The 19,108-nt window shown below is 43.8% G+C and overlaps 4 protein-coding genes across 4 annotated transcripts; 2 read left to right on the forward strand and 2 right to left on the reverse strand.

Moving 5' to 3' along the window:
• Positions 1-1,098: 1,098 nt before the first annotated feature.
• Positions 1,099-5,224, reverse strand: mrpl10 (mitochondrial ribosomal protein L10). The gene is made up of 5 exons (XM_080021755.1): positions 5,051-5,224; positions 3,606-3,775; positions 3,105-3,269; positions 2,591-2,735; positions 1,099-1,725 (listed from the first exon to the last, which is right to left on the reverse strand). The coding sequence occupies exons 1-5, from the start codon at positions 5,088-5,090 to the stop codon at positions 1,505-1,507; spliced, it is 741 nt and encodes a 246-aa protein (XP_079877881.1). The 5' UTR covers positions 5,091-5,224; the 3' UTR covers positions 1,099-1,504.
• Positions 5,184-8,258, forward strand: pnpo (pyridoxamine 5'-phosphate oxidase). The gene is made up of 7 exons (XM_080021754.1): positions 5,184-5,513; positions 5,768-5,892; positions 5,984-6,083; positions 6,176-6,229; positions 6,388-6,516; positions 6,667-6,737; positions 7,336-8,258. Exons 1-7 carry the CDS (start codon positions 5,340-5,342, stop codon positions 7,499-7,501), a joined length of 819 nt encoding a protein of 272 aa, XP_079877880.1. The 5' UTR covers positions 5,184-5,339; the 3' UTR covers positions 7,502-8,258.
• A 1,115-nt stretch (positions 8,259-9,373) lies between these two features.
• prr15lb (proline rich 15 like b) lies at positions 9,374-9,739 on the reverse strand (the record flags this gene model as incomplete). Its single annotated transcript, XM_080021293.1, has 1 exon — positions 9,374-9,739. The coding sequence occupies one exon, from the start codon at positions 9,737-9,739 to the stop codon at positions 9,374-9,376; it is 366 nt and encodes a 121-aa protein (XP_079877419.1).
• Positions 9,740-13,577: 3,838 nt separating this feature from the next.
• Positions 13,578-18,447, forward strand: cdk5rap3 (CDK5 regulatory subunit associated protein 3). The gene is made up of 14 exons (XM_080021401.1): positions 13,578-13,670; positions 14,038-14,083; positions 14,344-14,475; positions 14,794-14,894; positions 15,002-15,050; positions 15,158-15,336; positions 15,459-15,595; positions 15,884-16,028; positions 16,189-16,296; positions 16,481-16,556; positions 16,653-16,741; positions 17,444-17,649; positions 17,835-18,006; positions 18,312-18,447. Exons 1-14 carry the CDS (start codon positions 13,665-13,667, stop codon positions 18,375-18,377), a joined length of 1,512 nt encoding a protein of 503 aa, XP_079877527.1. The 5' UTR covers positions 13,578-13,664; the 3' UTR covers positions 18,378-18,447.
• Positions 18,448-19,108: the final 661 nt, after the last annotated feature.

A 19,108-nucleotide genomic window follows, 5' to 3' on the forward strand; every position in this document is an offset into this window, starting at 1 on the left:
ATGAATAAATTACCAAAAAATAAAAATAAAAAAAGAATCCCAAGTCCGCGTAAAATATTTGAACCTCTGACATCACATCACATCACATTAAAAACCCGCTTGTGATACGCTAAGGTGTTTTTTTTTTTACATGTTTATTTTTACATTCTTAACCATTTCATGTTTGATTCAAATACTATTGTAATGTACGGATAGTTTTCAAAATCCTATGTCCTGTATAACTTTGTTGAATATATTAAAAACAACTCATGAAAAGCCAAACGGCATAATAACATAGCTGTTCCCACAATGTTCAGCTGAATGAAATATATTTTATTTTTAGGTATAGGCTGTACTATACCTCACAACTATTCGATTTAAAATTGTGAAAACAGCACAAATGGAATATTATTACCTTGAATTCACGTCCCACCATCATGCTGGAATCTCTTGATGGTTTATCCAAATCTCTCGCTTTTCCATCAGTGATTGAACAGAAATGTGAACATGTTTCCTCCAGCCTCCTCAGCAGCTGACATGCTCATCCTCCAAATCCCTGCAGAGCAGTGTGCACTGTGCAGGGCTGTGTCCTGGGTATTATCCGATTAGCAGGAATTACAAGGTCTGGACACTGGCACTGTGAAGAAAGGTTCACCCACTTCCACATATCCTGCCCAAAACTCAATATCAAAAGGGACTTTGAGCAATCTTGCAAAATTTAATTGAGATGTTTACATTTTCATCCCGGGTCCATGACAAGTAGACCTACAAAATGCAAAAGCGGCGTTCAAGGGTCCTGCTTAGAAATCGTTTATTTTTAATATAAACTTCTCAATAATGATTTGCAGTTCTGCGGAATAACAGCGTCAATGTGTTAATGTACATGTTGACAGATCAAGCACGGCAGGTTGGAATAGACAAATTGACCCAGATTGACATGATGTAATCTACAGATTAGTGGTTATCAGGATCTGAGAGATCTGTGTATTTTGGCTAGACTGGTTTTTGTCAAAACAATATTACAGCAGAGTAGGCCTACGCCATTATTATGATCTATTAAAAAGCATTGTCCCTTTCCAAAGACCAGCATTATTTAATTCCTAAAATAAGGAGGCAAAATAAGTGTTCCGTCATTTATTCCCATCAGCAACATTAAACAATGAAGAAATGAAGAAATGAGCAATAATCAGAATGGTTACGATAAGGGAGCCAAACAGGCCTTGAACAACATGTCAGCCTATACATTTCAAAAGCCATGAGTGTTAGGAGTAGCAGTCAATTGGAACCTGCAGACTCTCTCTTCATCCCAACACCCCAGGCAAACCAAGAATTTCCCAAGCTTTTTTGTATTTGGAGGGTATTTTCCGTTAAGATCGGATCAGCCTGGTATCTGCCCAATAAGCTATACCAGCATCGGCATCCATCCATCCCCAGTCCATCCAATCTAACACCCTATCTTTGTTACAGCGGTAACAAAGATGCAATATTACAGCCCTTTATAAGATCCTCCATCGTGAAGGAATCACTACAGGGCCTCCTCTGCACTGGCCTCTGGGCTCTGCTCTTTGAGGTACTGTTGAAGTAGGGCTGAGAGGTGATGCGGGTGGTGCTGCAGCATGGAGGCCGTGTGGGAGGTCAGCATGGTCAGACCGCTGACAATCTCGCCCTGGATAGTGGTCACCGACGGCAGCTTGGAGTAGCCAACCACCCCCTGTGCGCTCAGTAACGTGCCGTCTATACAGGCTCCTGTTGAGAGCGGTGGGGGAGATTAGGGGTGAGACTGGTGGGGGCTTGCTATACCGTGACTAATACTTTGATCACTTTTAATCTCTTATTGTTCTCAAGTGGAAATTAAAGCTAATTTCAAGGGAGAGAAAATTATACAGTTAGATCATTGCATCACAGACATTTGGCAATGACACTCGAGTTTTGGCATTTGGAGTGCTTAGCTTGAGTCGGTTTTTGCATCGGTTAAGCATGGTAAAGCATGTGTTGACCATAACAGATAAGTGCATTTTCATGATGCAATGGAAATATTATTTGCACAACTATGATGCAACATTCCAAGGATTAATAAACTGACAGACGCATTTGCTTTCATACTGAATAAGCAAAACATGTGTCCAACATGTACAGAACATAGCTCTATAAGCAAACTTGTTCTGTGACCTCAAGACGTCATATGTTATGGCTAACTTTGACTCAACTGGTATGCTTTCTGATGATTACACCAATTATTCAGGGCCAATGTGAACTTTTCTTAGTTAGCAGATGCATCAACTCAGCAAAGGACCCACATTTTATTATAGATCTATGTACTTGATATCCATCAAAGTAATTCCGTGTTTGGGCTCAGAAGGCAAGTAATCTGTTAATATTCTCATCATGATGAACAAAAACTGTATTATTTGAAACTAAGATATTAGATGTGAACGTTTAATCAAAAGACGCATGTAGGCCATGTACCATATTTTACATCTGAATAAGAAATGTCCAACTTTATATAATAATACAACTACTACTACTACTACTGCTACTACTACTACTAATAATAATAATAATAATAATAATAATAATAATCATCATTATTATAACAACATGATGTACGTACCTAATAGAACCATCTGTGGGCTGCCCCTCAGAGTCACCAGCATCTCCTTTGCCTTTGGCTCTTTACTAACAAAGAGCACGTTTGGGCCAATGAACAGATGAGCCATGTTTTGGTAATTGCTGCCCATCAGAAATGACCTCATTACCTGAAGATGGCAATCATGACAGATGAAAAATAATAATTTGCCAAATGATCACTGAAAGAATTGGTACGCATGTGTGAGTGCATCTCTGCCTATTTGGTTGGGGAGACAAGTGAGCCATATAAACACACAAGCCTAAATGTTAGAGACTATGCTCACTAACAAATGGTGCTTGATGCTAACCTAGGTGGCTGATTAGTTAGCAGTTATACGAATTATGAGGAATACACTATTGCTTGAGGATACTATGCATTAATTAAGATAACATGAACTTAACTATGTGAACATAAAGGTTCCTGGGTGTGGACACAAAATGATCCTGTCACTATTTAGAGAACATGCAGAGTTAATGTGGAGGTGCACATATTTTACCTGGTTTGGGAAGAACTTAACAGTGATGCCATGTTTATAGAGTCGGTGCCTCAAAATGAGCATGTCTTCAGCATTGGAAGCATTGTTCTGGACAACGGCAACCATCTGGCAGTCTTGAAATACATTCTTCACTTCTCTCTTTAAGAGCAACTCCAGACCACTTTCCTGAAGTGGGGAAAGTAATGAATACAATTGTAATTGGTCTACTGAATATTAACCTATTAAAAACACTTGTTTATATGTCTGTTTGCAAAATATGCAAATGGTTACACATAGCGTCCAGTATACAAAGATTTACAATAAAAATAATTAATTTCTTTGTGAAACAGTGCATCCATAAAGATGACTATGTGACCAAAAAGGAAGTAATCTTTTTCCATTTTTGGCCTTATATGAAAAAAGAGTAAGTATTTTCTAATAATAATTCAGGAACAAAATTAGTCTTGAGGATTCAACTTCATTGGTGCACCAGAAGGCTCTTAATAACACTCTTCTACTCACCTCCTTAACTTTCTTGGTTTGGGACGGATAAGCACCTGGAGCAACAACTCGTCTGGGAGGAATGTATTGGGTGACAGCTAAAAGTTTCTGCTTGATTATGTGCATGGGCCTTTTGTGGCGGGTCACAGCTTTGGACCCGTGCCGGACGCTCTGTGTGAGCGGCAGCCATCCTGAAATTCAAATTTGACTTGCTTAGGGTAACTAGGTAAGCAAGTAGCGAGATGAGCAATAGCTAATATGTAATGGACATCTGGAAAAATGGTGCCAGAGCCATTAAAAATCAACCCCATCACTAGCTGGTGCGTCAAGCATGTGTTTTTACAGCGTAGGACAAGCAACTGTCCGCGCTTTGCCCGGATTCCAAAAAGAGCACAGAACTACCAAGCACAGGTGTATTCATAAAACAACATTATAAAATGCTTCATAAAATACAGCGTTCCCACTCATTTCCCAGGATATTCTTCTTCTTCTATGTACGTTGCAATTTGTGGCTCGCATCCAATTGTAATGTTGCACTACTGCCCCCTTCTGTTACTAAATGCTATATCCTATAATCAATGTGAAAATCTTTTTCCTTCTTAAAGTTCAATAAGCTTCCGCACCCCAAAGAAACGGATGGGGAATACTGCTGTAGCTCTTCCCTCATCTGTTCCTTTTCTCTCTGGCATCTTTGACACATACCTATTGCATGTTCTGACTACCCTTGATGCATTGTCCTGTTGGGTGTTTCCCTTGAATGTTTAATGTCTTTGTGAGTCTACTTTGCCCTATTGTCTTGAAATGATTTAATTACGTCTGCTTCCCCGCTTTTTCCCAGGACACATTTCCTGACCCCGTCCTTTCACATCCTTAGACGTGCTCATTAACATTTCTTATTCTTAGAAGCTGTGTGTGTGTGTGTGTGTGCACGGTATCTCCCTGACTCTCCTAGGTCAGTTTGGTTGCACCTAAGCCGACTGTTACGTTTCTGGCCTCAGAAAGTTCAACCGTAGCTCAGACCAACACCTGACAAACACCTGACAGAGGCTTCCCACAGAAGCAGGTCTACATTTCATAAATAGATATGGCATTGCCATATCTATTTATATGGCAATGCAAAAATATCAAATAATAAATATTATTTTAAATTTAAAAAAAAATGTAAACGATGTTGTTTTCCAGGAGCTTTCGTGCGTGTATTTTCGTATATGATGACTTTTACATGATTTGACAAACTCCGTTACAAAAGGATGCGAGGAGATGGGGATGAGGATGAGGATGAAATAACGAGCGACGCTCGTATCTTGGCACCGGCTAGCATGCTGATGTAAACCCGGTGCCTTTAATTTAACTCCTTTTCGCGGACAGAATGTAGCGTGCCACGACTACGGCACCCCGCAACCCGTTCCGCTTCCAGCCACAGATGAAAATGAATTCAAACGATCAATTTGAGAAGTATACTTCACCCTGCCTAGGCAGCAGCTTCCCACACAAGGTCGCCGCCATCTTTAACCGGAAAAAACGTCACCAGCGGACCGGAAGTCACCGATGTGCTGCTGCTGGTCACCTGCGTCGTTGCATTTTAGATTGTTTTTCAAAATCGAGTGGGGGGGGAAATGTGGCTCTGACTTCTTTAAAATTAGCTTCTTCAGATGACGAACTTACAAAACGATTCGCGTGACATTTTACGCAACGCGGTGGCGGTTCCGTGAAATCCAGCGCACGCTCGTTTGTCCCCCCACCGCCACCACCAATATGCTGCGCATGCTCAGTAGGAGCCTGGCGAGGAACCGCGTCGTCGCTGCGGTGAACCCGCGGCACCGCGCCTCCGAACCCGTCGCCGCGACCGCCGAGTTCCGCGCGAAGCCGACGCCCGATGCGGCCATGGACCTCAGCGGCATGAGGAAGCGCTACAAGGGGGAAGAGGAGGTGAGCGTGGGACCGAGCGTCTCGAAGTGACACGACCTTTGACCCGTGAAGTCGCCGCTGCTCGTATCACTAGTGATGCGTCAACGGTGCATGGGCGGGTTGCACTTTCGTTTCATGCGATATTACAGCTGTTTTACTATTAGTCGTACATTACCAACACATCTCCTCTACCTTTCATTTCCATCCAAAGCAACGTGTGACTGTGTGAAGCTGCCGTGACGGCCCTGCTGTGTGTGCTATTATTTCCTCCACAGTGCTTTGAGGAGAGTCAGCTGGCTTCTCTGGACCCCATCAGGCAGTTTGGCCACTGGTTTGACCAGGCCACGGCGTGCAAAGAAATTGGGGAGGCAAATGCCATGTGCATCGCCACCGCCACAAAGTGAGTAGCGGCCGACGGCCGGCGTGGGTTGGGGTGTCTTTTAAGGGCTGTCAGCGACCCGTTGTAAGACCCGCCTCCCTGTGTCGCCCAGGGACGGACGCCCCTCCGCCCGTATGGTCCTGCTGAAGGGCTACGGCGACGAGGGCTTTCGGTTCTTCACCAACTACGAGAGCCGCAAGGGCGGCGAGCTGGTCGGTGTCCCTCTATGAGCTTCCCCTTTCCGCGGCGCTTGATGAAAAAGCGCTCCGCGAGATAAATCATTCCACCTCCGCTGTGTCCGCAGGAGAGCAATCCGTACGCGTGCCTGGTCTTCTTCTGGGAGCCGATGAACAGACAGGTAGGAGGAGCACACTGTCTCTCCCCCCTCGCCCGTGTTTACATTACAGTACATCACCGTTGATTGTGGCCGTCGAGGGATTTCTCTGCCACAAACGCCCGTCGCGGCATGTTGGACACTGAGCAATACGTTGACGGCAACCGACTGTCTGTTTGCAGATTCGCATCGAGGGAAAGGTGGAGCGCATCCCCTACCAGAGCTCCTGCGACTACTTCCACTCCCGGCCGAAAAGCAGCCAAATCGGGGCTGTTGTGAGCAGACAGAGCACTCTGGTTCCCGATAGAGATGTATGGAACGAAAGAATATAAACCTCCGCCGTCTCTGTAACCCTCCGGTTTACTCGTAATTAAGAAATTTAAAAGTAAAACGCCTCGATGTGTGTGGTCAGATTGATAGAGACATTGTTTTAATATGTATTCGCTCATTTGTTTTTGCAGTACCTAAGACTGAAAAATGCAGAACTTGAAGAAAGATATAAAGATTCGGAGGTGCCCATGCCAGACTATTGGTAAGTGGTTCTCCCAGTTGGTGAACTGACTCAAATTTTATTATTTCAATGTATGTAAGCCAAGCTCTGAAATGTTGTCTATAGTCATAGTATATTCATCTTGCAAATTTACACATCCTATCAAATTAACATAATTGCTTTAATATTAGTATTACAGTTTACAGTTTAATTATGAAGCATTTTTCAAATCAGAGTTCACTTTTTCAAAAACTCTTAACAGGCTTAGCATGACACTCAATGTGGATATAAATACTTTTTTCCCCGGTTTAAAAACTATGTTTATATACAGTCTTATATCTAAAAAGAAAAGACAACAAACAGCTTAAAATTCTTCATTAATAATTGACATAAAATAACACATCTACTGTACCTCGACGTGTTTTTTAGGTCATAATACGATGATTGTCCTTCATTTTTTATTGTTGTTTCCTTTACGTTTTGGTGCATTTTGGGCATGAAATGAACCGCAGTGCCAAGTTGAGTGTTTTGTGATTGTCGCCTCGGTACTGGAAAAAGTTGTGGTAGGAATCGTAGAAAGAAGGGGATCTATTCATCGAACTGCAGTGTGCCTCATATCCTGTGTTGTATCTCACACCAGGGGCGGCTACCTCGTCAAGCCTTACCTGATTGAGTTCTGGCAGGGTCAGACCAACAGACTCCACGACCGCATCGTCTTCACGAAGCCCGAGGACGGAGGGGACGCCCCGGTTGAGTTTCAGCACCGTGCCGAGGGAGGATGGGTGTACCAGCGACTTTCTCCTTGATCACAACCTCCGTGTGTGCGGAGGCCAAAGACCGGGCGTGTATAGAGCGTCGCCGTCGATGAGGAAATAATCGCCTCTAACTTACTTGAAGTCGCCTCGTGTATGTAGGCGTCAATGGGGAAACCATAATTAAATAGTTGATGTAATTAAATGGAAATAGTGCCGAATCGGATGTACTTTGCTGTTGTTTTGTTGGCATTGAACGTGCCTGTGGAGGGTTCAAGTTCAAGAGATTATTTGTCACATACATATACATTCGCTCATAATGTCTGCTACATTCACACATATTTGAAGTGATCTGTGTGGCTGTCAAACGAGTGGATGGCAACCTACATGCACTGTACTACTACAATCCCGAAAACTTGTCTAGGGAACGAAAACGTGTGACATATAGTGTAAGAGTACTGTTTGCTGACGAGTGTCTGTAAATCAATGCTGTCAAAGGAATACTGTAGGAAAACATGTACGTATGCAATCCAGCGGGTGGTCGTGCACTTCGATTATAGCTATATAATCACCCTGAGGTTGATTCATTGTGGTTGGATTTATCCAATTATTCAATCCACTGGCATTCAACTGCTTTTTAAAAGATGGATTTAAAGAGATAAATCTGTTAATTGGGCTAAGTTTATTAACTGTGTAATAGAGATTTAGTGATGTCCCAGAATGACGTACTTTTTGATTAAAGAACATTGAATCCTTGCCATACCAATGAAACTTCTCCACCACAACTTGGCGTTAATAGAATAAAAATTGATGTGACACAGTGTATTGTGTTTTGGTCAGTAGGCGTCAGTAGCACGACGCTTTAGAACATAAACTACTCTCTCAGTGAGGGGGGAGGGAAAAAGTCTTAAAACAGTTCATACCTGTTCCTTGAGGTGCTTGAATTTCCGAGGACACTTGAGCCCCCTGTGTGGTGAGGTGTTTGAAAAAAAACCCTCAGTTGGTAGATGACAATGAAATCGTGTCTTGCCCACATGAAATCATATCGTGTAATGTAATGCTGAGCCTGCCATTCTGCGGCTGTTGTCAGTTTCCTCTTACCATCGCCATGGCAACAAAAAGCTTTGTTACACGGTGCAATCTTATTGCTAAGATTGACTTTGTGATAGTGCACCCACATGGAACACCAGAAATAAACCCCTCGATGGGAAAACAATTCATTACTGACTTTATTTGTATATTTGAACACTTATTAAAAACAAAATATGTTTTAGTTTTAGAACTCCAGAAGCATATTCCTTCAAAATATAAACATGTCTGATCAGATCCATGACGCCAGTGTAGTATTCACATATTTATTTTTCAAAGACACACTCCCATTATTTCCTCGGTCTTGGTTATAAAAATCGTACAGATATTATGCACTCAACACTCTGTCGCACATAAAAAGGAGGTTTTCATGACGCGACTCTGCACACACCTCCCACTTTATTCAAGGAAACGTTTTTCTCCGCTGTGCATTTCAAATATATAGGGGTCATTCCACCCGAGGCAATGTTCCCTCAAGGCCTTGGGAGCTTGTCTTTATTTAAATATTACCGAGAGGGGAAAAAAAAAAAAAAAAACGTAGAAAAACCCCCAGAAATGTCATCGGTAAGAGAGGAATGCAAACGGAGCGGGCCACTCTTCATGGCTGAAGCCATGTTTTTAAGGTGTGAGTGACACCGCCTCCACATGGTGCAGTAACACGTGTTTACTCACTTTGAGAACGTGCAGGTTTGGTGTCACTTTGGCTGTGCTTGTGTGTGTGTGTGTGTTTTTTTTTTTTAAGCCCTTTTTCTTTCGTTATACGTGTTACCATATCCTGTTCGGCGTGTGCCGCATTTGCGTCCGGGGGGCACGCCCAGGCCAGTGCCTCCACCCGCTCTACTTCTCGGCCTGTTTGACACTCTTGTGGTTTTCGTCGCCGGGGCCGCACTCGGGGAAGAGGTGGGGGTTCTCCGCCAGGGTGGCGCGGATCTTCTTCTTCTCCTTGAAGCGGCCCGAGTGGGAGACCTTGACGTGGCGCCCCTTGGCGGCCGACTTGTCCGCCATCTTCTCCAGCCTGGCGCTGAGCCGGCCGTCCGCGGCGTCGGGGCGCGGGGCGGGGCCGTGGACGTGGCCGTGGCCGTGGCCAGGGGGCTCCTTGTTGCCGGCGTTGCTGCCGTGCTCGGCGGGGATCTCGTACAGCACCTTGGCCTCCGTTTTCTTCTTGCGCGTGAAGGTCAGCCTCCACCAGCTGGGGTCGGCCATGGCGCCGACGGAAAACCCTGAACGGCACAGAGCGACACACATTGACAATGACGGATCTCGGCGATCGAGCGCGGGGAGCCACGCGTCCGTGGATCAGTTTGTTGGCGTAAAACTTGGCCAAAGGTATTCGATATTTGCTTCCCCCTTGAATGCCCGTCACGTTGAGTAAATACCGGACGTGCGTTCTCCCGGTTGCGACAAAAATCGGCGACGGCCCAGCCGGCTCCGTGGCCCGTTGGGGCGGGCGACGCCTCGCGGGAGGCGCGACAGTTAATCGCGGATGGATTCTTTTCATCTCCAGCACATCCTGGCTGATTAGGCGGCGTAACCTAATGGAGGACACCTGACGCCGACCGTCCGCTGATGAATTAGTGAGCATCCAAGGAGTATCCCCTAACCCTCCCCGTGCAATCTGATACCAGCTCGGGAGGGAGGGACAGAAAAAGGTCGCTCGGTGGATAAGAGCCGTCGCTCCCATAGTGGTGCCATTTGTTATATCATAACGGGCCGGCGGAGCGATGGCCGGGGGAGTCGTTTCCCCTCTCCGCGAGGGGTTCGGGATTACTCCGATGGCGGAAGACCAGGGCTCTTACGTCCGTCGAGGATGTTTCCAATGGAAGGGCATCAAATTATATTGAATCTCCGGCGGTGCGCGAGGGCCAGAAAGCGGATGAATCACGTGGGTGGAACACGACGGTCCACGCCGCGCGTGACGGATGTGGTTCGTAAAATGGGAGGGCTCCAACCGGCTCAATTATTTTTCGTCGACGGCTCCCTCATCCATTGTGTCGCTCTAAAGTTTCAATCATATTCAAGAGTGAAGGTGAAGTTCAGTTATTTCCCGCCAAAACATAATAAAGACGGGTTCTTACGGTGTCTCATGAGGGACACAAATTCATAGGTCGCAAATGCATCGTTAACGCATTTGAAACCTCAAGCTTTAACTCTACCGCGCACGTGACATACCCATTAGCATTATGTTATGACAAGGATCCTATATCTGGAACTAAAGTATACTACGTTTGATGCCGCGGTTCCCACCACGATATCCAGCGACCGGCTGCGGCCGTTATCGCTGAGCGGCCGTGCAAACATCCCTGACCTTTTTCCAGGAGCGCTTATCTTGCCCTTATCCGAACGACCGGACGAGGGGGAACCCGTGATGGGTGCCGGGGTTTTGATCGGCGACGTGACAAACGAGCCGTCGTGTCGTTTTTTTGGGTTTTTTTTTTTAGAAACGTGGCCGTTTGAAACCGTTGATCTCCACCGTATTGAGACCGGGGGGGCGTTTCCCCCTCCCGTCTTCTAACCGAGGCGTGTTCCCGGGCGAGGTTTTGGCGATTTTGCGACGTGTCTACGCCCGCTCCTTCGCGGCTCCCTACCGCGATAAAGCGCGTTTGGGCCGCGCACACACCGTGTCTTTGAGGACACGGCGCTGTGTTTAACTTAGACGCGACCTTTGAGACAAAACGTCCTGTTGACACAAAGGAGGTCCTCCGTCGCTCTTTTACTTTAATAAGTCACCGTGTGTTTCTTTCGCGCCCGTCCGCAGGGCCTCGGGGGGCGGCAGCGGGGAGGGCGCCGCAGCCCCCCCGCGGGGTCGGTAACCCCCGAGCAGCCGCGGAGCTCGCCGGCCGTACGGCGGGGGTTTGGAGCGAAGGGGCGGGGGTCCGAGGGCACCACCCGCGGTCGCGCTCTCCTCATTATTGGGCCGGAATTTTTATGAGATCCTCAGGTTTCACCTTGCGTGGCGGCGGGGTTAAACGGGGGGTTGATGGCGGCCGTTGCCGTCCGTCCTGTTTCCAAAGCAGTCACTTCTGCCCGGTGCTCACGATAGCCTGCTTTGCATTCATATTTCCGTCCTAATTTTCTCTACCCTGTACTCTGCACTTTCAGTTGTATCCTATTCATTATCATCTATTATTGGGTTACTATCCGGCACCGAATTGTGCCAGAGGTGATCAGATAACGGCGGATGACGATGGATTTGACAATGCACAGTCCGAGGCCAAAACATTTCAACTGATAGGTAAATATCAGTTGAATATTTAAAAAATTTACGTCGAGCAATCCACAATCATGTAGGTATGTGATTATGATGTTTTGACACTTACCTATTCAAAAGAATTCCAGAAGAGGGATTCTAATGAGGTTTTGTTTTGTTTTTTATCACGTGATTATGTAAGATATCGTAGGGGAGGACATTTCCAAATGTTTAAAGCGGAATAAAAAAGGTATTTCTCACCTTGTCGACGATGAGCTGCGGTATGCCAAAGAAGATCCTTTCAGATGTAAAACTGACCCACCATGTTTACAGGTAACTTAACTCCTCATTATTTCTCTCTCTCTCTCTCTCTCTCTCTCTTTTTGAAGTACTTCTTGGCAATTGCCATTCAGTGCATCATCTCTACCTCACTGTCTCTCTCTCTCTCTCTCTCCCTCTCCCCCTCTCTCGCTCTCGGTGTCCCTTTCTATCTCCCTCATTGTCTCTCCTTTGCCAGTGGATCAGTCCGGCACACACCCTACTCAAATACACACCTAAAGCCCGCCCAGCCAACTGCACAAGTGAGCAAATGACACGTGACACGTGATGGACCGAGACCTTTCTTTTTTTCTTGACCAACCCAAGAACACCAGAGGTGAAACGTTTTGCAAACAGTGAATAAATACCACATCTTATCAGTTTCGTTCTGAAAAGTTTTTTTTATATTTTTTAATGGAATAAATAGGCCAAAAAAGTGATATCTGCGCTGGGGTACAGCACCGTTTTCCCGTTAAAGGTTACACAATTATTCTGCTCGGTCGCTAAAAACGAGGTATTATACATGTTCTTTGTCCTGCTTTTTAAGAAGGTGGGGAGAAGAGAGGAGCTGCAAGCACGATCAGTGCCGGGAAGGTGCCCCTAATGTTTTGCATGGGTCGGCCAAATCACAGGTTTACTGCCTGATTTGCAAATTTACGTAACGATCAAATGAGTTAGTCTTTCACGTGACCAATTTGGAGTGTCCAAACTTATAAGCAGAGAAAGCACCAAGCGGGCATAGAAAACAGATTTATACATAATCTTATGCAATAAAAAAATATATAAAATGTAATCAATAATAACATAAATAATTAAATAAAACTGAATGTTATTGTTATTATTCAATTGTGTATTAATAATATATATATTTATTTATTTATATTTAAAATATACCAAAATAAAATATTTGACAATTTATACAACATATAGAAAATTAGAAGTAGTAGTAGAAGTTCTGTAGTAGTAGTAGTAGAAGTAGTAGTAGTAGTAGTAGTAGTAGTGTAGTAGTAATAGAGGTAGGAGAAGCAGTAGTAGTAGTAGTAGTAGTAGTAGTAAAAGTGGTAGTAGTCGTAGTTATGTAGTAGTAGTAATGGAAGTAGTAGTAGTAGTAGTAGTAGTCGTAGTTGTTGTAGTAGTAGTAGTGGTAGTAGTAGTCGTAGTCGTAGTTGTTGTAGTAGTAGTAGTAGTAGTAGTCGTAGTAGTAGTAGTAGTAGTCGTAGTCGTAGTTGTTGTAGTAGTAGTAGTAGTAGTAGTCGTAGTAGTAGTAGTCGTAGTCGTAGTTGTTGTAGTAGTAGTAGTAGTAGTCGTAGTAGTAGTAGTAGTCGTAGTAGTAGTAGTAGTCGTAGTAGTAGTGCGTAGAAGAAGAAGAACAGCTTTTGACTTCGGCGTTTCAAGGAACCCGGAAGTACAATCCACCAATGACGTACGACTTCCAGCATTCTAAACAATGATTGGTTACTGAACGCCGGCGACGTAACATTGCCTCTCTCCATTGGCTCTTCGTCTCGTAACGTGTCAAATCGTGTAAACAGCGGAACTCAGCTGGTGAGACGAACCACAGCACTAGTGTATAATGCGACCATAAGAGGTGGAGGGACAACTTTATACACACCCGAGGAGACAATGGAGGTAAATAGACCGACTCTGGCTCCCGACTCTGATTCAAGATAGCGTAACACAAGAGAAGAAGTAAAATGAAATAAAAATAACATGTGCAGTACACGTCTAACAACAACGTTAACAGGGAGTAGCACTATGCTAACTACACTAATGTAAGTACAGATAGTGTAGCAATAATATGTAAAATGCTGCAGTGATAACAGCAGCCCTAGTAAAAACAATAAGGAAGTATCGCTACCAACATTAAAAAAAAAAAAAAAAAAAATATATATATATATATATATATATATATATATATATATATATATCCACGATGCTTGCACACTATATCATCCACACTTACAATAACTATTAACGCCTTTTTCTTCATTCACAGAACCTCCAAAACCTTCCTATTGACATACAAACAAGCAAGCTTTTGGGTAAGGTGAAATCTAATGTTTTAATGCCACCTCCGTTATGATGAGCCTTAAAATGTCTGTCCTATTACTCTATGTATTACTTACAATTGATCCCTTTCTTGCCACCCCGTATTCTACCATAACACAATACCATAATCCACTGTCAGATGGCATAGGCACTAAGCAGTGTAAATCCACCAGTCACTCAAATTCGCTGCCCGCACCAAATATTTTAAATGAACGGACTCCAATGATAATTCCTGACCATACTGTGTTCACAGACTGGCTTGTGGATCGACGACATTGCAATTTGAAATGGCAAAGTTCAGTCATGGCCATTCGGGAAAAGATCAATGCTGCCATCCAGGACATGCCGGAGAATGAAGAGATCAAGGAGCTGCTTGCTGGCTCCTGTGGGTTTCTTTCTTCTAAAAGTATTTTCTTTCTTGTTTTTAATGTTGCACATGCAAGCTGTTTGAGACAGGAGGAATGAGTGCATTTAAATTATGATAACAACATCTGTACTCATACTTAATTGATGTACTACTGTTCGCTGTTTTATGCTTTACAGAAATCCGGTTGTAAAATCTGCCTCAGAAAATAGCTAAATTAAGAAAGTTTATAATTTATAATAAAACTTCATCATGTTGATTACAAGAAAAAGTTCCCTTGGCAATCAATAAATCACAATTGCAATCACTTTATTATGCTGCATTTATCCTGGCTGCTAGACATCCACTACTTCCACTGCTTGAGGATTGTGGAGATACTGAAGGGAACAGAGGCCTCCTCAAAAAACATTTTTGGCAGATATTCTTCTCAAAGGATGAAGGTAAGGGAATAATGACATTTCTGGCTATATGACATGAAGGTTTATAAACAACACGGTGGTATGTTTTAATCTGTGGATATCAACCTTACATTCGTCTCCTGTTGCAGGACTGGCAGGAAATCGTGTCCCTTTACGAGAAAGATAATGCCTACTTGGGTAAGTCACACAAGAGCTCAATTCGAGCAAGCAAGTCCTGGGTCCTTGTCCTGGGTTTGAATATTATTACATAGATTATTTTCACATAAACTGCTGCCTCCCATTAGCGGAGGTGGCCAGTTTGCTGACTCGCAGTGTGAGCTACGAAGGACCAGCTTTGAGGAAGCAGGTCGCCAAAGCCCAGCAGCTGCAGCAGGACCTGAGCAGGCGGGAGGTGGAGTGCCAGAGATCAGCTTTAGACATGAGTGAACGTTACTACGCAGCTTGTAAACAGTACGGTGTTATGGTGAGCACAACCATGCACTGATGGGGAAGGATTCAACGGTCCCAAATGCTTGTGTTCAAATAGATACGTCTGTGAGTTGTCATTCTTGAATGTGTCGATTGGCTTTTACTTTTTTTTGCCAGGGAAAGGATGTGGTTCGGGAGCTCCAGGCCCTCGTCAAAGATCTACCCACTGTTCTTGGGGAAATAGGGAAAGCTGCTGCCAAGCTTCAGGAGCATATCCAACTTTATACTGCCTTCACAAACTTTGTCTGTGAGTGGTGAGTATCTGATCTTTTTTAAACGGAAATTAATTGTATTGGATGGTTATGAGAAAACTCTGTTAACCGTTTGACCCATTTTAGTTTGGAAATATGATGGTGTGACTTGATTCCAATGTTGAGGCATTTTACCAAGTAAAAAAAAAGGGACCAAAGCATATTTAGCCCAAACTTTATCGTGTCCACCACATTGAATGACACGTTAAATGAGGCTAAGGGACTTTATCTTTTAATACTTTTTGGTGTCTGGCATTGCTATTAAGTGTTTTTTAATTTGCTCGTTGACAGGTCTGAGCCAGTTCTGCCTATGCTGACATTTGCACAGGAGAGAGGGAACACAACATTCTATGAATGGAGGACGGGCGACGCACCTGCTGTCGTTGAGAGGCCTGTCATGGAGGAGGCACCTCCGGATAAAGTCACAGAGGCGACGGTTTGTAAGCTGCTTTTAGGATCCTTTATTTACAGGAATATGTTTAGCAACCCCTTATCTAATTATAATTATTTTTTTTTTACATAAATGCAAACATACAAATGCAATTCATGTTAATTTTATGTTCATCCCTATTAACATACCCAACTTGTGATTTCAGATTGACTGGGGCGATCTAGGCAGTGGAACAGAAACTCAGGAGGAGAATTTTGGCATCACAGTTGAGGAGGGAGTGGACTGGGGAATCACTTTGGAGTCGGGTTCTGGGGTAAGAGAATGGATTGTGATTTTATTTTATTTGGTACTGTATTCTTGAAATAATCGTATAATCAAAGAAAAGCTTGAATTTTTTAACAAAGGCAAACTAATAATTCTAGCATTTCATGGGAATTGTTTTGTTTATAGTATGTTATCCATTTATAAAACGTCCCTCTTTTTTTTTTTTTGGACAGGACACAGTTGGTATTGATTGGGGAGACACTGAAGCGACTCCAATTGAAATTGAAGTGTTAGATGGGGGAACAGACTGTGAGTCCCTTTTCCTGTATTGAGCTACAGCTACAACCCCCTTCTTCAGCATAAAAAGTAGATTGCTTGCAATTTACATTGTGTGTTAATTCTTAGGTCCTGTGGGCCTGGCAAGAGGTGAAGATGCCCTGACTATATTGGAGAACCCTCAGTCCCGAGGCCAATTTATTGATGAACTAATGGAGGTAACGATTAGTAGTGCTATGAATACAAGTATATTTAATTTTGCTTCCTCTTCATTTGGTGAAATCTACTTGTGTTTTTTATGTGAACTGTAACTTATTTTGAAGAGTGACTAATACTTTGCTTAAACAAAAGTAGGGTACAAAAATACAAAAGGCAATCCTATTTTAAACAAACAACTGAGAGCTGTGTTAAAAGACACCATTTCAGATGACTGAACAGACAGAATATTATGCAGTTGGCTTTGCATATAACATAATGTTCAACACCAAATTGGTATTCATAGTGAGTGAGTAAGTATTGTTAAGTAACTTCCACGTTTTTAAACTGAGATGGTGTTTACGGACTCGAGTGGCAAATTACTATTGGCGTCTAATAATTTGTAGGAAGCACCAGAGAGTTTCCAAAACTCTACTATCGTACTAGAATAGCATCTTTGAGGAAAAAATGTCGGTGGTTCCCAGTTTTAAAAACATTTTCTATTGGTAGAGGGTATCAGCATTTATTTTCCACTTGTTTAGTTCATAAAGTAGACTATTTATAAAAACACGGCATATACAGATAACTGAATTTCATTGGTTCTGTACCTGTACTCTGCTAGTGACAATAAAGTTGAATCTAATCTAAAAAAAAATAATAATAATCTAATCTAACACGCTAACGACCACAAAAAAGGAAACCTCTGTTTTGGTATGCTGGCACAGCTGGAGACATTCCTGGCACAGCGGCTCCATGAGATGGGAGAAGATGGTGACGTAGTGGCCATGAGCCAGTTCCAGCTGGCCCCCACCATCATCCAGGGCCAAACCCGCGGCCATATTCAGGAAATGCGAGCCACAGTGTCCAACCATCTGGAGTTTCTCACATCCCTCAGGATGCAGCGTCTCTTCATGATCTTGGCCTCACCACGGTACATTGTTCCATCTGGTGGTTGTCGTCGTTGTTGCTGTTTTTATTCCATAAATTATAAGAATGTTTCTCCTTTGAATCATCAACATGGAAACTCATGTTTTATTTATTTATTTATTTTTCCCCAGAGGCATTTTTTGTGAACGGGGACTTTATGTTTTTGCGCTTGTTTTTGCACGTGTCAAGGTATGTTGAGCGTGTGTCGGAGGCATTGCGACAGAAGATCAAGCAGACGGACGCCTTTACTTGCAAACAGGCCGTGCTGGCTGACAAGAGGCACGAGGCTCTGGAGGAGCAGGCCCGGCTGGAGCCCCGTATCGACCTGCTGGCGGCACGCACTCGCGAGCTCCAGAAACAGGTATTCTGTTTCCACTCATCAAAACATTTCGGGCCCGACGACTCTATTGACAAACAACCGTAGCAGAATACGGTATTATCCCTTTTAGATTATGAATGAAGATGGTCTTGGTCTTGATGGTGACGATGGTCTTAAATGATTTATATTGTTGTGCGTGTATATAGAAAATATTGTATTTTAATGAATGGCTATTTCTAAGATGTATAACTAACCCCTAAAATGTGTGTGTGTGTGTGTGTGTGTGTGTGTGTGTGTGTGTGTGTGTGTGTGTGTGTGCGTGTGCGTGTGCGTGTGTGCATGCGCAGATCGAAGCCGACATTTCAAAGCGATACAACAACAGGCCGGTCAACCTCATGGGAGTGAACGTCTAGTTTTTGGGTGAAGGGATTTCCACCAACAGTATTTTGTCCTGGCCTGCCTCGCTATCTCACTGTACGATAAATAAACATCTAATTTAACTGAAAGTCTTTTTGTGATTCCTGAGACGTCCGTCATTTAGGGTCATTTAGGAACATTGCTCCGAAGCGTCGCAGGGTTTGCAGACGTAGAGCAAAGGCAGAGTAAAGGGGAACTGGTGACTACGTTTAACTCGGCTTCTCTGTTACAGCAATTGCTTGAGAACGGTCAAGAGGGTCATGTGAAGGCATTATGTATTTTATGTCTGCGACGCGTTCCGTGTATTACTCAAGCGATTCAACGTGTTAATATAATAAAATACGCGCTATAAAAGCAAAGAAGAGTACATTTTTAGAACCCAATAAATCGGTGACGTCAAAAAGAAGAGAGAAAAGGAATTCAACGTTTATTTATACACTTATTATTTTAAGGGTTGTTAAACTAGACCCTGTAACCGTATCCACAGTCTATAGAAACAGCACAACTTCCCGAACGCCATTAACCGCCGTTAGATAACGCCGGTTTATTATTATCCCGGACGGGAGGCTGCCACTAGAATGTTCTGCGCATGCGCTGTTCGGCAGCGTGCCCCGGTGCCGAGCGGCGCGGCGCGGCTAGGCTAGCGGTAGCAATTGTGCAAGTCATGGTGGGCCACTCAACGAGGGAAGGCAGGAGGACCGGGAGGGTGTTGCACTGAACAACGTGG

The sequence above is a fragment of the Zeus faber genome (genome assembly GCF_960531495.2).
Source record: "Zeus faber genome assembly, chromosome: 20".
NCBI classification, from domain to species: Eukaryota; Metazoa; Chordata; class Actinopteri; order Zeiformes; family Zeidae; genus Zeus; species Zeus faber.

Bases quoted from the DNA above. Each gene is read 5' to 3' on its own strand.
- mrpl10 (XM_080021755.1), bottom strand. From the start codon at position 5,090: ATGGCGGCGACCTTGTGTGGGAAGCTGCTGCCTAGGCAGG. The intron at 3,776-5,050 runs GTGAAGTATACT...TTTGAATTTCAG, and splicing joins GAAGCTGCTGCCTAGGCAGG to GATGGCTGCCGCTCACACAG. The intron at 2,736-3,104 runs GTAAAATATGTG...TGCCATCTTCAG, and splicing joins TTAAGTTCTTCCCAAACCAG to GTAATGAGGTCATTTCTGAT.
- pnpo (XM_080021754.1), top strand. From the start codon at position 5,340: ATGCTGCGCATGCTCAGTAGGAGCCTGGCGAGGAACCGCGTCGTCGCT. The intron at 5,514-5,767 runs GTGAGCGTGGGA...TTTCCTCCACAG, and splicing joins GCTACAAGGGGGAAGAGGAG to TGCTTTGAGGAGAGTCAGCT. The intron at 6,230-6,387 runs GTAGGAGGAGCA...GTCTGTTTGCAG, and splicing joins GGGAGCCGATGAACAGACAG to ATTCGCATCGAGGGAAAGGT.
- cdk5rap3 (XM_080021401.1), top strand. The intron at 14,084-14,343 runs GTAAGGTGAAAT...CTGTGTTCACAG, and splicing joins ACAAACAAGCAAGCTTTTGG to ACTGGCTTGTGGATCGACGA. The intron at 15,596-15,883 runs GTGAGTATCTGA...GCTCGTTGACAG, and splicing joins ACAAACTTTGTCTGTGAGTG to GTCTGAGCCAGTTCTGCCTA.